Below are 16368 nucleotides of genomic sequence, written 5' to 3' on the forward strand. Positions count from 1 at the left end.
CTATTCAGACCCCTTGGAACGGCTCTGAGGAAGGGAACAGGTGCAGCCATGGATGGGGTAAGCCTACACGCTCAACTCAACACTGGCAACTCAAGACCAGTGGGAATCAGCCAGCCTAATTAACATTTCCAAATGGCCCAAGGATGGCTCCCAGTATTTCCAACCCAGCAGCAGTGGCTGTGCCCTGGCGCTGGCCCTGATACTGGGCTTCCTTTTTTTTGGTCGTTGGTCTTGCCCATCGACTCTGGTTCTGAATCAGAAAGCTGGGACAGCTGGACCAAAAGGAAGGCAGGCATCGTGCGGATTGTGTGCCTGCACGAGCATACGCACCTGTGCAGGGGGCTAGGCAAGTGGGTGGAAGGCTCATTCTGGCATTCTTCTCTTTCCCTTCCACAGCTATAATATACTTATATGGACCTATGGCTGAATTTAACTAAACTATCAATTGAAGATTAGCATCTTGGTTTGAACTTTTCTTGTCAGGCCCTCGCGGAGACAGCGGTGTCTAGACCCTCTTGCTATCTCACAGAATGTGAATACTAAGATCTCAGTTACATCTTAGCCATGGCAGGGCTGTTCATCTTACCAGACTGAATTCATATCTCAAAATAGCAAAACAGCTCAGGAATGTTGATAGCAGCAATATTCCTAATATAGCCAAAAAGCAGAAATAGCCCAAATGTCCACCAACTGATGAACAGACAACCAAAACATGGCCTACCATGACAATGGAATACATATTTGGCAATAAAAGAAGAGAAATACTGACATAGGCTACAACATGGATGAGCCTGAGACCATGCTGAATGAAAGAAGCCAGTTATCAAAGACCATGTACTGTATGATTCCATTTATACAAAATGTCTGGAATGGGCAGATCCATAGAGACAGAAAGTAGACTAGAGGTTGCCATGGGCTAGACGTAGGGTAGGGGGAGTGGGGACTGACAGCTTAATGGGTACATGGGTTTTTCTCTCTGTTTTAGGATGAATTAAAACTTTCTAACATTAGGTTTGAGGTGATGGTTGCACAACCTTGCGAATGTACTAAAAACATCAAATTATATACATTATTATTAAAAAATTTTTTTAAGGTTTGAGAGAGTAGACAGAGCACAAGCAGGGGAGGGGTAGAGACAGAAGGAGACAGATTCCAAAGCAGGCTCCAGGCTCTGAGCTCTCAGCACAGAACCTGATGCAGGGCTGTAACCCATGGGCCATGAGTACATGACCTGAGCTGCAGCTGGACGCTTAACTGACTGAGCCACCAAGTGCCCTGAGACTATTTTTCTAAGAACAAAACAATGCCAAAGAAACTTACCCTCATATCCTAGCTCTTCTGGATCACTACTGTCATTTTACATCTCTTCAAACAATGTTCTGTGTATCAGGGAGTTATCTCCCATGATTCTTCACACCAGCCCACAGGTTCCTGACCACTGGATTCTGGTGTGAGTCTGGTTGGGGGGTTGTCTTAAGCAGGTCTTGACCTGACTGCAAGTCAAAGTTCTGCCCATCTCCTTTTTACCTTCTTCCTCCCACCATGCAGACCCAAAGAGGTGGGTGTCACCATGCTCCCCTCACCTGTATAGTCCCAGTAAGGGGCTGTGTTCTGTGGCACTAGGGATATGGGAGTCACTAGGGGGAGGGGACGGGTAGGCCCCTCTAGCGGTCCCATGGAGAACGTTCAGGGGGAGCATCTCTTCGATTAGTACAACATTTATTCATTAGTCAACATGTCTTCTATGCCTGCTGTGTGGCAGGTGGTGGGAATATGTAGGGAATGAAATATTATCTATTATCTAACTATCCCTGCTGCCCCTCCCCTAGAATATCCTCCCCATAGAAGTCAGTGATCTTTTTAATCAAGAATTGTATCATGTCACCCCACTGCTTAACACCCTCCAGGAGCTGCCCTGCTCACTAGTGTAACAGCCAAAGTCTTTCCCTAGGTCTGTGAGGCTGTTCTGATCTTCCTCCTCCTCCTCACCTCCTTGCTTGCTTTGCTCTAACCATGATGGGCCCTTCACTGTTCCTCAAACATACCAGGAAATGCCTGCCTCAGGGCCTTTGCACTTGCTGTTTCCTCTGCCTGGAGTGCTCTTCCCTCAGACTCTAAATGGCTTGCTCCCTTACCTCCTTCAAGCCTCTCCTCAAATGTTTTCTTAGTGAGGCCTTCCCCACATCCCATGTCGAAGAGGTTAGCACCCCAGTGATGCTTCTCAGTTGCACTCCTGGTCCTCCTTCCCTGCTGCTTTTTTTTTTTTTCTTGGCACCCCTCAGCTTCTGAGAAGCCAGCATCTTTCTCACCCATCTAAATGATAAACTTCAGGGATGCCTTGGTGATCAGTCGGTTAAGCGTCTGACTCTTAGTTTCAGCTCAGGTCATGATCTCATGGTTTGCGAGTTCAAGCCCTGCACTGGGCTCTGTGCTGGCGGCCAGCACAGCACCTGCTCTCTCTCTCTCTCTGTCTCTGCCCCCCACCCCCTCAAAATAAATAAACATTAAAAAAACTACAAGATGGGCCTCATGGAGGGTGTGGTTGCTGTTCTGCCCATTTCTGTACCTTCCATACTAGTGCACAATAAATATTCGTGGAAGGAATGTGTGAAGCCCTGACCCTCAGGGGGCTTCTGTCATGATCTTAGAAGTGAAGCCACAGTTCCCATCCACTTGGGCTGTACCAAAGGTCTGTCCCCAGGGCCCAAGCTGGACTGAGCTTTAATATATAAATATGGCCTCTAGCAAAGTCACCAGTTTTAGGGAATTGGAATAAAGAACAGAGGCAGCCTAGCGGCCTGCGGAGTCTCGTTTCTGGCTTCTTCTGTGGTCATCCCTTCCCTCTGGGACTCTCGCCCTGATGTTCTTGGGTTGGTTCACATCCCCTGGTCAGGAGGGCCTGGACTTGGAAAGCCGCTCTCCCAGGTGTTACAGAGGGCTCTGCTGTAACAGTCAGGCTGTTCCTCTAGCTGCTTCCCTGAGCCCTGGGAACAGAGCTAGGGAACAGGGTTTCCCTAACTACCACGCACAGGCTCTGGGACACGAACCAGCTGCAGGGTCTGCCAAACATACTTCAGCAGCAATGGCAAGGGAACCTGCACTCCTTGGTTTTGCCTGGGATCAGGGCGGGGGGAGCAGGACCCTGCCTCCTGAGTCCTGGAATACCCACAGCAGCTGTCCTCACCCTCGGGCAATCTCAAGATCAGTCGACCCTGCTTGATAGAAGAGACAGGCTGGGTGACCGAGTAGGCTGAGGACCCCACCACAGGTAAGGGCTCAGCACTGCAGGGGGAGGTGGGAGGGGCCTGGTGTGGGGACACAGGCTGGTAGAATGTGTCCTCTATGCATCTGGGATTTCATTGTCTCATATTCCTGAAGTGGTCAAAAAATAGGGTTTTGCCTGTTCTTTCTCTCTGTACACTCTACAGAGATGCTATTAGGTTTCCTCTGTGCTGAGAAATGAATTTTGGCCAGTGAATGCTGTAAATACATTATGGTGGGGTAGTTTTGTTTGTTTGTTTTTTACAAAGTTGACTGGCATGTTTCCCTTTTTTTTTTTTTTTTTTTTTTTTTTTTTTAGGGATTTTTACCCCCCAGCCTTTTGAGGGCCTTTGTAGGTTAACTAGAGAAAAGGAACCAGCTTTTCTCTTTATTATGCTATGTAGAGGTTTACCTCCTGGTTATCAGCATATATACTTCTGGAAAAGGAGACAATGTAATCTATTTTCTGTCAGCAGACTTAAATGCTAGTAAGAGAGCTTCCATTCAGCCTCTGCTTTGGCTTGGTTGCTGCTAGAAACTTAAGCAAGGTCATGGGGTCTTCAGGAGCCCACCTTAATGGCTGTGGTTTGCACATGCTCCACCCTCTAGAACCAGGAGAACACTACGGTCACAGTTGCAGTTCACATCCCAATGTGAACATGGGGTGTCAGAAGCTCCAGGTTCTTCCGAAACAAATCCTCAATGTTACTTCAAATGAGCTTTAATTAAGAGTCATTTCCAAAAATTGCCTCTGAGAAAAATTCTTGGTACCTGCCGGCCATCTCTTGGCAACTGCAAAAGTGTCTCGGGAACTGTAATTAATAGTTAGGCAGGGAGGAAGATGCCACTTGCATTTAAAACCCTGTGAAGGCTGCAAAATCAGAACTAAAGTCAAGACAGCTCACAGAAAAACCAGCATCTTCAAGTTCTTCCAAAGGAACAATTTAAATGTTATGGCAGTACTTTAGAATGAATACTGTTGGGTCCCTTCTTTTTCTGGGAATCTGTGAACATCCCCTAACCTCAGCACCAGCCTCACGGCCGGGGTGGTGGTTCCTCACGCTGGCTCTGGAAGGAGTCATTTCTTCCTCTGTGTTCTTCCCATGTTGCCTGTCCCCTATTTTATTCTTCTTGTCCATGGCCTTCCAGTTGTCATACATCTCAATTTTTAGCCAACGTGGGGAAGTTAAAAATTGACTGGTGGGAGAGGTGCCTGGGTAGCTCAGTAGGTTAAGCATCTGATTTTGGTGCAGGTCATGATCTCACAGGTTCGTGGGTTTGAGCCCTGTGTCGGGCTCTCTGCTGTCAGCACAGAGCCTGCTTCTGATTCTCTGTCTCCCTCTCTCTGTCTGTCCCCCACTCGTGTGCATGTGTGCACTCACACGCCCTCTCTCTCCCCACCCCCTCAAAAATAAACATGAAAAAATTTTTCTTAAATGACTGGTGAGGGACTTAGTAGTGTATCTAATACATGTTAGGTAAGTTTCCATTCTCTTCCAGGCTCACAAGGTAGATGGCACAGCCCACTTCAGGAAAATCTCAACCCAACAGACCCACACCTTTGGCTCACTGTATCTCTCTCTCTCTCTCTCTCTCTCTCTCTCTCTCTCTCTCTCTCACTGTATCTTTTTGATATGTGATTATAGTTCAGAACAACTAATCTGGGCTTATTCATACGTAGCCATTTTTTAGTGGTTCCTGAATATCTGCTCTTCCCTAACAAGACTGCAAGCTCCAGAAGGGTAGGAAAGACATGGAAAATGAAGCTTCCAGAGTCTTTGTGTTCCCTTAAGATGCTTAGCACAGCCCTGGGGGGAGGGGCAGGGTGAATTTGGAGATGGCAACATTTGACAGATAGCACCACTGTGGTCCTACTGGATCAAATGGAACAAATGTTTGTCTCATCTCTTTCTTTCCCCTCCCGGAGCTGACACTGAGGACAACAAAAGCATTTTAAGAGGAAAAAGAGATGAATAAGCATGAAGCAAAATCTGGTGCTAAACAGGGCTATCAAGAATTCTCTTAAAAATCTACAATACCATTTAGGAAAGGATGCCAAATCACATATCAGTTATTCAAACCACATTATCTGGTCTGTGGAGTACCTAGGCCCTGTGGCTTCCCCTGCCTTTTTCACACCAGGTTTTGGTCATATTGCTTATCACTGGTCCACTCTCACTAGGAGACCAGGGAGAGAGGGGACAGCTGAACAATCACAGGAGTCTGCCCTGCATCTGTCTCAGGCCCAACACAGGTGTCTGTGGCCTCAAGACACCTATGCCACTTCAAGCAACAGCCTGAATTATTCTGTCCACATTTCTATTTTATTCCTGTTGCATATGTTTTAAGAAAGAAATTACATGTGTCATTCTCTAAAGAATTTACTGCCCATTATAGATAGAATACGTGTGCACACACACGCACACACACACATGACTTACATAGGCTAAGAAAAACCAAGATAGAAGTAATGACAAGTTAAATGGCACATTAAAATGAGGATCCAAGCATTACAAAGATGCCTTGACAGTGGTTCTCAGTCCTGCCTGCATAATAAAATGCCCTCAGGAGGTTTTTTTCAAATGTTTATTTATTTTTGAGAGAGACAGAGTGCAAGGGGCGAGGGACAGAGAGAGAGGGAGACACAGAATCTGAAGCAGGCTCCAGGTTCTGAGCTGTTAGCACTGAGCCTGACATGGGGCTCGAACTCAGGAACCTGGAGATCATGACCTGAGCTGAAGATGGAAGCTCAACCTACTGGACCACCCAGGTGCTCTGCCCTCAGGAGTTTTTAAAAGAAAATCCTCATGCTCAGGCCACACCCCAGATCAACATATGCACATCTCTAGAGGAGGGATATAGCATAAGAATACATAGGGATTCACAGGTGAATCACAAGCTGGGGCCAGCATTACTGGGTGTGGGTGATGGCATTATGGGTGGTTTAAGGAAACCCAATGGATGCTTCATCATCTTTGCAAGAAGAATACATTGTAAGTGTTAAAAAATATGTCATATGAAAGGGGTCAGAATTGAGCTGGTTATGTGTAAAGGAAGATTCAGGCTGGCTCTGGGTGGGACTGCTGGGATAGAAACTCTGTGTGGGGCAATTAGCTCTTTGTAGGCCATGCGGCAGCACCCGGTTGGCTACAGCCAAACATGCTGAGGTTGCTGAGTGGGGGTGGCCTGAGTTCTTGAATAGACAATGACCTAACAGAACTTGTCTTTAAGGGAAAATTCTGGATGATTTTATTGGAGTTCTGAGCTTTCTTCCAGATCTTTAACTAACATTAATAAAAAGCCAGCAGCCATGGCTTTGATTTATGGGACTATCCCCACGGAGGGCGCCAGGATAGCATTTCCACAACTGCGGTCCCTGGCCTGCACTCCCCTTCCAGCAGACAGGTAAATGGGTAGGCAGTGGTATATTCCAGGATGAGAAAGGAAGAATTGGGAGGTGCATGTTCCAAGAGGATGACAAAAGGAAGATGGGCTGGAAGAGGAAGAGGTTTGCATAAGATGGAGTGAGGAAAAACATGGACAGACAGGGTGGGTGAGCATGATAGCCCAGTAAACACCTGCTGAGGGTTATGTGCCAGGCACTGTGCTCATCTCTTTACACATATTAACTTGCTGAATCCTTATGAATACCCTTAAGGAAGTTTCTTATTAGACCCATTTTACAGAATCAGACTAAGCTGTAGAACCACAGGTAACATGGCTGTGGCCACACACTGGAACGCAGAAGACACTAGCCCACTCAAGGGAATCCATCCTCCCTGCAAAGAGCCTCCAAGGAAGCTGGGGAGGCTGGTGTCAGTGGAAGGTTCTGGCCTGTGTTGAGCCAGGAGGACAGGAAAACAGTGGAGTTGAAATGATTAGGGTGACTGTATGCAAGAAAGAGCAAAAGAAGGCAAGCCTGGGCTGTGTAAAGTACTGACGGAGGAAGATCCCTTAACCCTGGCAATGGGGTATGAAGGGTCAAAGGTTTGCTGACGGGCACTGCCATCTGCCTTTATTCTAGGGTTCAGCAGCAGCGTGTGGGTACATAGGCTCTGGGCCTGGGTCCTGGCCGTGTTCCTCCCACCCCCAGAATGTCAGAGGCCCCTCCAAGTGTTGGGATGGCCTGCCTGAACCCTTGGGACCTGACTTACCCAGGGCACGTGGGAGCCTCTAATGCATGTTTGCTCACTCCATGAAGTCAGAGTATATTCTGGGCTTCAGTTCCCTCCTCTGTTCGATGTGGTTGGTTAGAAGCAGGAGTGAGAGGGCTCCTTAAAGGATTCTGCAGCCACAACTACGAGGCTGCCTTATACACTGTCACAATTATGTGGGTGTGCTGGCCAGCGAAGTGATTGACTGTCATCAGAACAACCATAACCTGAGTTTCTGTGGCTTATGTTTCCAGCACTATCACTTCCCTAAATTTCATTCTTGTCTCCTGAAGACTTTCTGAAGAGCAATGAGGAAGGTACAGCTTTCCTGAACAGGCTCTGTTTGAAAAATATTAAGATAGTATTTGCTTCTCTCCTCCTCAGGGAGGAGGAGTTTGTAGACTGACAAACTCTTATAACTGCCTGGTTAGGAATTCCGTGACCAATATAACTGACAGCCAGCATTTGGTGACAGCTTACCAAGTAGGGGATGGTGGTAACCATCTGAGTCTTGGATGATGTCACTAAAACTGGACTCCACTTTGGGAAGAAAAGAAAGTGTGGAATGAGGGGTGAGGACCCCACTGCCAAATTGCCCATGGCCTTTTGGTTGTCCCTTTATAGCTTGGTCTTCAGCTTACTCAAAATTGATGTGAAGCAGTTAGGCTTCATATCCCCTGAAGCTTCTTCTAGTTCCATGTTCTCCAGTGTTCTTTGCTGGTTTCAGCAAATTTAATAGGAAGGTGAACACATAAGAAATGTTATCAATAGAAACCTTATGAAGAACACTTTAACATGGAGGGAGGAATGGAGGAAGGAGAGGAGAGAGGAGTGTGGGGGAGGAGGGTGGGAGAGAGAGAGAGAGGGAGAGAGAGAGAGGCTGAGTGAATTGGTAACATGACCACCCTCAATGAATGGGGAAAATCTGTCATCTTTTGGGGGGTTACAGTTAGAGTCTCCCTTGTGCAGTTTCTGGGGATCAGCCTGATTGCTAACTGCCAGGAAACTGGTCATGTGGGGGATCTGTGTGAAGAATGGCAAGCCTGCAACATCCTGGCACATGTAGCCACTGTGTATGGTTCGGGGGTCCAGCCGGTGAACTCCTCTAGGTAAAGGCTGATGAGTTACAAAAGTAGTTTGTGTAGCATCCACTTGCCAGCTTCACTTTGGGACCAATACACCTGCAGTCTTATGAGGGTCACCGGAATGATCCAGTGACACCAGGCAGAGTCTTCTGATAGGTTCTATGAACTTAATTTGATTTTGTTGTAGAAGAAAATTACAAAATTCTTTTATATTAGGTAGGTGAGCACAATAATCCTCTCCAAGAGGGCACATGTACACTTCCTGAGCGTGACCGCTGAAAGCTTATGGTTTTGTGAATAGGAATGGTGGTGGCAACCTCCTAAGACCGACTCAGACTAATCTGGGTTAAGCTCCAAATATGACCTACATCAAGAATGACAGAATCGGGTGGAGCCGAATAAGGAGTTTGCTCCCACTTGTTCTAAATTCTGGAACCTTTACCACCTAGCCTATCATAAAGGTGAAAGTATGTCTGACCACATCTTGGAGGAATCAAATGTGTTTATGTAGGGCTCACAAATAAACAAAGATTTGTGCTCCCTCTGCTGGTTCCCTACAGGAATATTAAGGTAGAAAGGAACCAAAAACAGTGTTGGCATCTTCAGCAAACACTGTTGATTTGTGTATGCTGAGAACAACTCATTTAACTTGGTTTTGGGACATTCTTTGAAAAACTCAGTCTTTATCAGGTTCCAACCAAGGCACTTGGAAATTCTTAAAATCAGATATTAAATCAGACATACCTGTAGTCCTCCACTACCAAATTGCTAGCTGTGACTGTAATAGTGATTTGGGGATTCATTTATCAACAGACACAAGTGGATTCCTCCAAGGTTTTAAGATCTAGACACAACCTTTAAAGCAGTTCTTGGAAAAAACAAAATCTCAGGTCCAAGCTGAAGTTTCTTTTTTCTCTTCTTGTGTATAAGACCAGCTTCCAAAAGGTAAAGATTTACACTATTTATATCCTTTCCGATAATGTCAAACATTAGACTTGATTTTCCAAATCATTAGCATGCAGAAGAATGACCTCATGGTGAACAGATGCACTTGGCTGTGAGCTGCAGTGATTACATCAGCCCCGCCCAGCAGTCGAGGGTGCCCATTCCAGTTAACCCTTTGAAGGCCTCTCTGCAGCCCCCCCTTCCTTAGGAACATGCATGAAAACACAAGCCAAGTCCCTCACCCCAATGTGTGTATGTGTTAAATGAGTATGTATACCTGCATAAAACATATATGTATGTAAACACACACACACGTGTGTGTGTGTGTGTGTGTGTGTGTGTGTGTGTTAACTGCAGCAAATATTTTAACACTGGCTACCTTTCAGAAATTGCTGGTCAATAAGGAAGGAATCAAAAGGAACATAAACTACAGGGCTAAAAAAAAGGCAGCTCAAATACTTATTATGTACTAGGTATTATGAGTACAAGTAGTAGACAGAATATGTATGTGGTAGGTGGTGTTTTAAAATAACATTTTCTGACTTGGAAAATAGTTTCTTTTTTAAACCTCTTTTTAAGAAGCGGAGCACCCACCTATTAGCTAACAATTAAAGACCCTACATCCTCATCAGTGGTTGACAGTGAATCATGAAGAGAAACACATTTACTTGGCCAGTGTGCACCTCTCTAGCTGCCTCCGGTGACAAGGAACAGCACTGGGGCAGGGGGAGTCTGAAGAGAAGGCATTTTCCAACAGCAGCGTCTTTGGGCACAAGCCACTCCCACTGAGCACACTTCCTACTTATGCATAGGACTCCAAGGCTGATATCACAGGCCTTCCCTCTAGAAATGGGACTGCTTGCTGCTACAAACACAGTGTGGAAGGAATACAGGGTTCAGGTTACTCTGCCTCTGCATTAACAACAAAGCCCCTTGCATGGAGGATACAAAGAAAACCTGGGAGCCCCTAATTCCTCAGATTGTGCATATGCATGTGAGCAGGAGCCCAAGGCCCTGCTTTGATGGCACTGCTGGCCCAGACGGTCTGATTGGGTCCTAAGTGCACTGTGGGGGCTTAAGCGGCTCAGGGTCAATTTTTCCAGTTGGCTTGAGGCTTGGAAGAGAAGAGTTCACCTCTGTTTCTTAGTTTAAGCTAGCTGGCTCATGTGGGTTTGACTGTACTTGTCCCGAGAAAATAGGAAACACCGAATAAATGAAAAATGTTTTCATCTGTAAAAGTGGTAATAGGCTGGGATAGGGATTCCTCAAAAGCAAAACTGGTATGTGAAGAGCGGAGGATGTGCTTTTGAAAATGTGCCTATTTATGGTCTGGAAATGCTCCGCCCTCGCTGCACTGCCTCCAGATTTCAGTTCGCATCAAGTTCCTTTCCAGTTCCTTCCTCATCTTTGGTGTGGGCAGATATGCAAAGTGGTGACAGAGAACATGCCACCCAGACTTAAAATTGCATTCATGGACTGATGTGATATGTGTACAAAAAAATTTTATCATTCAACACGGAATGCTCTAAACCCTAAACATTATGAAATGTAATGTGGATGCAAACAATTTGAAAGGAGGAAGAAACAGCATTTGTCTTGATAGCCCATGTTTGGTTTCATGTTCCTTTTGTATGGGTCCCAGGGCCCACTCATGAGCTGTCAGACCCTTATCTGCTAAGTTACCTTGGCAACGTGATGCTCTCGAAGAAGCCTGCTAGCCATTCCCTCCAAATACCAGGTCCTGAAAAACCCAAATCACTTCTGGAGACTCACTTAAGATATTACCTACACACTAGCTCATTTGGATGGATTTAAATAATTATGAACTTTTGGAAAAGATCAAACTAATTTACATAGATGCTAAAGTATGCATGGAAAACAAAGCTCATCAATATTTGTTTCAGGAACATCTTAATCTAGAGCCTTAAGAATGTAAGAGTTAAGGAATGTCAATACCTAGTTATTATTTCATTTCTTCTAATTATAAGAAATAAAAACCTTTCTTAAGAGTTAAAAACAAACAAACAAACAAAAAAACCCCAACAACTCACAAAACCCTGCACAGAAAAACTAAGTCCCAGGACCTCATGAGGATGAAAAAGAGCTGAATGCGATCTTTAAAAAATTAGCTTTGCTACAGATCCTTCATGTTCTTTCACCTACACACTAGAAATGATTTTCAACCTCTAGCCAGAGTGGTGTGAAATCTCCATTTCCCTTGAAACTGATTTTTTTTTTTTTTTTTTTTGGTTTTAGATAGAATGTTGGCAGAGGGTATAAAAGAATTCAATTCACAGCTGTTCTACTTTTTTTTTTTTTAATATAGGAAACATTAATCAAAGCTTTAAGTTATAAGCTTTCTCATGTTGTTTAGTATTCCAGTTCAACAAAGATCAATAGAGGCCATCCCTGTGTTTCTTGACGCCTCACCAGGAAGCAGAGGCGTGATTATGTAAATCGCCCGGCTCCAGCACCTCGGCCAGCTTGCTTATCTCCCCGGCCTTCTGCCTGCTGCTCCTGGCTCCCTGTGCAAAGTGCAAGCCTCTCCCTCTTATCTCCCAACAAAGCTCGGAGAGGCAAGGATTGAAGCCAGCGATGTTAAACAATGATGCATGGCTGATTTTATTTGTAAGTGATTTATTTCACTGAATTTAATTTTTTTTCACTTTGTGTGTAAGATATTTAGTAACAAGTCAGAATCGGAGAAGTAAGGCAGTGTTCAGAGTCAATTGACACAGGTTAGAAATCTATTAAGCATGCTAACAGTTGTGTCTACACTGGTGGAAGAAGAAGGAAGCCCCTCATTGAGAATTTCAACATGCATTGACTAAATATCCCATTTACTCTCTGAAAGGCAATTAATCTGTAATTACATGCAGAAATTCACAAGTAATTCTATTCTTTGGGAAAAAAAAAACCCACAGTAATCATATAATCAGTTTAAGGGGTAGTACCCTTTTTTTTTTTTTTTTGAATTGGAAATACAAAAAGAGTAAAACCTAAAAACAAGGACATTCATGCAAATTTCTGAAATATTCCATTGGCATAATAAATGAAAATGATTGAAAGCCAGTTTCTAAACAGGTTCCACGCCAGGTGCTGCGCTGGTCGGCAGCCTGTCCGTGTGACACAGGCCACTCCAGAGAGAAAGCGTGCACGCGGCTCTGCTGTAATGATGGACCAGGGGACACTGTCCTTCCATCTCTCCTGCATTAATCCCTGACCCGAGTATCTCGGCAGCATAATCCCCATTTAGCATTAGTAGCAACGGCTTCGACTGTGAGGAACACTTTTTTGATAAGTAAGCACTGATTCGGGCATCGCTTTTAAACAACATATTCCCAGCTCAGCAAGAAACCTACACTCCTGAATGAACCGGAGCACATTACTGAGAAAAAGTTCATTAACCTTGCTAGATTCGGGGGTTAACAGGATAGCTGAAGAAAAGCACTGAGTGAACAGCTCGGATACAAAACAAATTAAAATGAATGTCATCATTCCTTTTGATATTCATTAGTTGATTCAGAGGGAGAATGCTCTTCTTAAATTTGCAAGCATTTATCTGTGAAAAACAGGTGTACATCTGCTGCTCGAGTGCGTCCTAAGCGAGGGAGGGCAGAATAATGCAGACACTCACCCGTTCCGCCGAGGGAGGGGCTGGGCGAGGGAGAAAAGACTTGGGCCGCGAAATCCTCAAACGTCATTACTTCTCGGTGGTTCTGAATTATTGCTTCGAGGTACAGAGCTCTCTCTTCGTAACTGCAGTCATTGATTAAGGAAACAAGTGCACATGTGGAACGACACATATAACAATGACACGGTTCACTCTGGTTTGAATATGGTTATGCAACTTTTATGTGTGTGTGTGTGTGGGGGGGGAAGAAAGTACCTTCCAAGTCTGTTAACCTCTTGCCAGGGAATTAAATAGAAGTCATAATTAATGGCAAGATTCTGATATTGAGACCTGTTTCTCTTAGACTTCAGTCAGTTACATCCAACACCAGTATTACTGAAAAATATGAACATCAATAGTTATAGAATCATAGCAAAAAATCATTAAGGTTGATCCAAACAAACAAAAACAGAGGCATTGATTGTGACGGCATCTCTTTCCACTGACGGCTGTGTGATGATGTCGGACCTTCCCTTCCTAGGTCAGTGGATAGAATGTTCTTCTCAGTCCCTATAAAATGAATTGACACTTGAAGCAAGAATTGGTGTACACTTAAAAAAAAAAAAAAAGACACTGCACGGAAGAGGGAAGGCCAGGAAGGTATGCTCCAAGGGGGCACCAGTGCCTAAGGCCAGGACAGGCTACGAGCATTAGAAAATAGGAACTAATAAGTGGGGGACTCTAGCAGAGAGTGCACAATGCAATTTAAAAAAGAAAAGACTATTGCCTTTTAATTAAAACTGCAGTCTGGAACACACGCATTCAAATGTGTAATCAAAAACCAGTCACCAATAAAACTTACAAGCGTAACACGCTGAAGCAACTTTCCAGCTGTCTTAATAGGACCCCTGCGTGTGGCAGCCTTTCATAGGGCAGAAAGCAAATCTTCCCCTTTTGTGTATGGCTTCTGTTTCCTCGGAAGGTGAATCATGCACTTCCAATAACAGGATAACGTCAGAACAATTCGACAGCGGATGGAGGCACCGCGCGTATGACTTTATGAATTAACAGTTGGGGAAGTCAGCATGACGTCTCATTTTCCCCTTCCTAGTTATCAATGCAAAAGTTAAAAGATGTGTTTTAGTCGTTTTGAAAATCATGCTAATTCTCCAGGAACACAGGGAATGTGGATCACCATCAATCAGTTCATTATTTGCTACTCTGGAAGAGCAAAAGTAATCCTAGCATTTCTCACCGTATTTTAAAACTATCTTTCCAAAACAGCCTCTTTAAAAATAAAAGTTGGTGACAATTATGCTTTTCCGATTAGCTTTCAGTAAGCATGTGTTTTAAGATTGGAAAATATTTTTCTATTTTCTTTTGTCAAAGTATGCATATGGATTTCCCAATGCAGGCCCTTCCTCTTCTGCCCCTTTTAATTATATTCAGAGGAAGATTTTTACACCATGAGACCAGAGGCATCTTGGGGCTGTGCTGTCTACTGCAGTAGCCATGAGCCGCATGTGGCTATCTAAATTTAAATTTAAATTAATTAAAATAAAAAAATAGAAATTCAGTTCCTCTGTCCCACTAGCTGTATTTCAAGCACCCAGCAGCCACATGCAGCTGGGGTCACTGTGCTGGATTGCATGGATGTGAAACACGTCCTTTGTCGTGGCGAGAGCTATGGGGCAGCTCTGTTCCAGAATTTCTCTTTACGTTTGCTCTATGTAACTTTAAAAAAGAATTCAAAAGTGGCCCCTCTGATGAATTTAGTGTTTTATGCAGACAGTCACGGCAGCCTAAGGCCTGGGTGGTGGGAGTCTGAACCGGCTTCTCGAATGCAGGCTGAACTCCCAGTGACTCGCCCTGATGAACAGGCTGCCAAACTTCCACAGTGAGAGGCATCCTCTCAGGCCCAATTCTAGAGGGACCCACTAATGCCATTCACGTCTCATTATGAACACGCTTATTCTGCACAGCACTTGGCTGTCGCGCAGCTCGGCCCTCCGTGCACGGCCCCAGCAAGCCGCTGGTCCAGGGAACAGCAGGACGTTAGGCCTGAGTGGCCGTCTGGCGAACAGGCACTCTGACACTAAGCTGGCACGTGCTGGCCCAGCAGGGGCCGAGCGAGGCGTGACAAATTACTCAAAGAGCTGAGCTAAACTTATGGCTGACAACCACCTGAGCCTTAGGACAGCCGTGGCCCGCTGTCAACACGCAATTCATGGCTCCCCCTTTCAGACCGCAGTCTGCTTGAGGGCCCGGGTTAGAGCAGGCGCGGCCCTCTAAAGACCTGTCATGCTCTGCCTAGAATGGTCCTGCTGTTTCCTGAAAGGCCCCACTGCGTCCAACACATCCACATACAGTGCTTGGGACAATGGTGAACAAAACAGAAGAGTGGATGCATTTTGCTAAATGTGCTATGGAAGCCACATATCTGCAAGAGTGGCTGCGATGTTAATCAAGCTCGCAGTCAACCCTACAAAGAGATGTCATGTATAATACCACAGAAATTGACCTCAGACAGCAGCTCGTCATCCTCTCCCTGAATGACACTATCCAGTTGGTAAGCTTGTCCCTGTCAAGGCTGAGAAATCTGGGCTCCTAAGAGCAAGTCCAGCACTTGAGTTACCGGGGGTGATAATCAAGTTTTGAGATTCTCTGACTTGAACATTTATGGTCTGACTCCTCAAAGAAGGCACTGTGGGAGACAGCACAAAAAGGTGCTTCCAGAACTGGATACCAGAGGAGGAAGTGTTTACCTCACAGAAGATTCCCAATCTTGCATTCACGCCCTTGTCACACGTAGCACACACTCCCCCACCCCCAGGCTGGTCCTATGCTGTCATTGGAGCGTTAACAGCGCTAAACTGGGTGTTGTCATCTAGACAAACATCCATTAGGGACTGCAGGGAGACCAGGAGATCACCAAATGCATTTTCACTCAAGGCCCACGCCAGGGCATGTAAACACCATGACAAAAAGAAAACAAACACCACCCCAATCCTGGCACTGTTTAGAAACAGCGAAGGAGCTCAGGGTGCCAAAAATCATTTCTTTTAGTAGCTTTAAAGAATGTACATAGCTCTGGGACTTAACTGAATTTATTAGAACTACTAACAAGGGCAATTAGGAGCAGCATCACCTGACATTTTCTTTTCTTTTTCTTTTTTTAAATTTGCATATAAGTGGACCCGTGCAATTAATGTTTATTTATTTTTGAGAGTTACAGGGTGCTAGTGGGGGAGGGGCAGAGAGAGAGAGACAGAGAGAGAGAGAGAGAGAGGGAGAGACAGGATCTGAGGCA

At 45.1% G+C, this 16368-nt stretch overlaps 1 protein-coding gene across 5 annotated transcripts in view; it reads right to left on the reverse strand.

The window, feature by feature from the left end:
* RALGAPA2 (Ral GTPase activating protein catalytic subunit alpha 2) overlaps window positions 1–16368 on the reverse strand; it is a 329216-nt gene that overhangs the window by 9429 nt on the left and 303419 nt on the right. For all 5 annotated transcript variants that reach the window (XM_040447849.1, XM_040447847.1, XM_040447848.1 and 2 more), the window contains one exon: window positions 13083–13204. In XM_040447849.1, coding sequence (XP_040303783.1) covers window positions 13083–13204 — 122 coding nt within the window. The remainder of the gene's footprint in view (window positions 1–13082; window positions 13205–16368) is intronic.

Source organism: Herpailurus yagouaroundi, unplaced genomic scaffold, assembly GCF_014898765.1.
Source record: "Herpailurus yagouaroundi ecotype Mexico unplaced genomic scaffold, PumYag 196, whole genome shotgun sequence".
Lineage (NCBI taxonomy): Eukaryota > Metazoa > Chordata > Mammalia > Carnivora > Felidae > Herpailurus > Herpailurus yagouaroundi.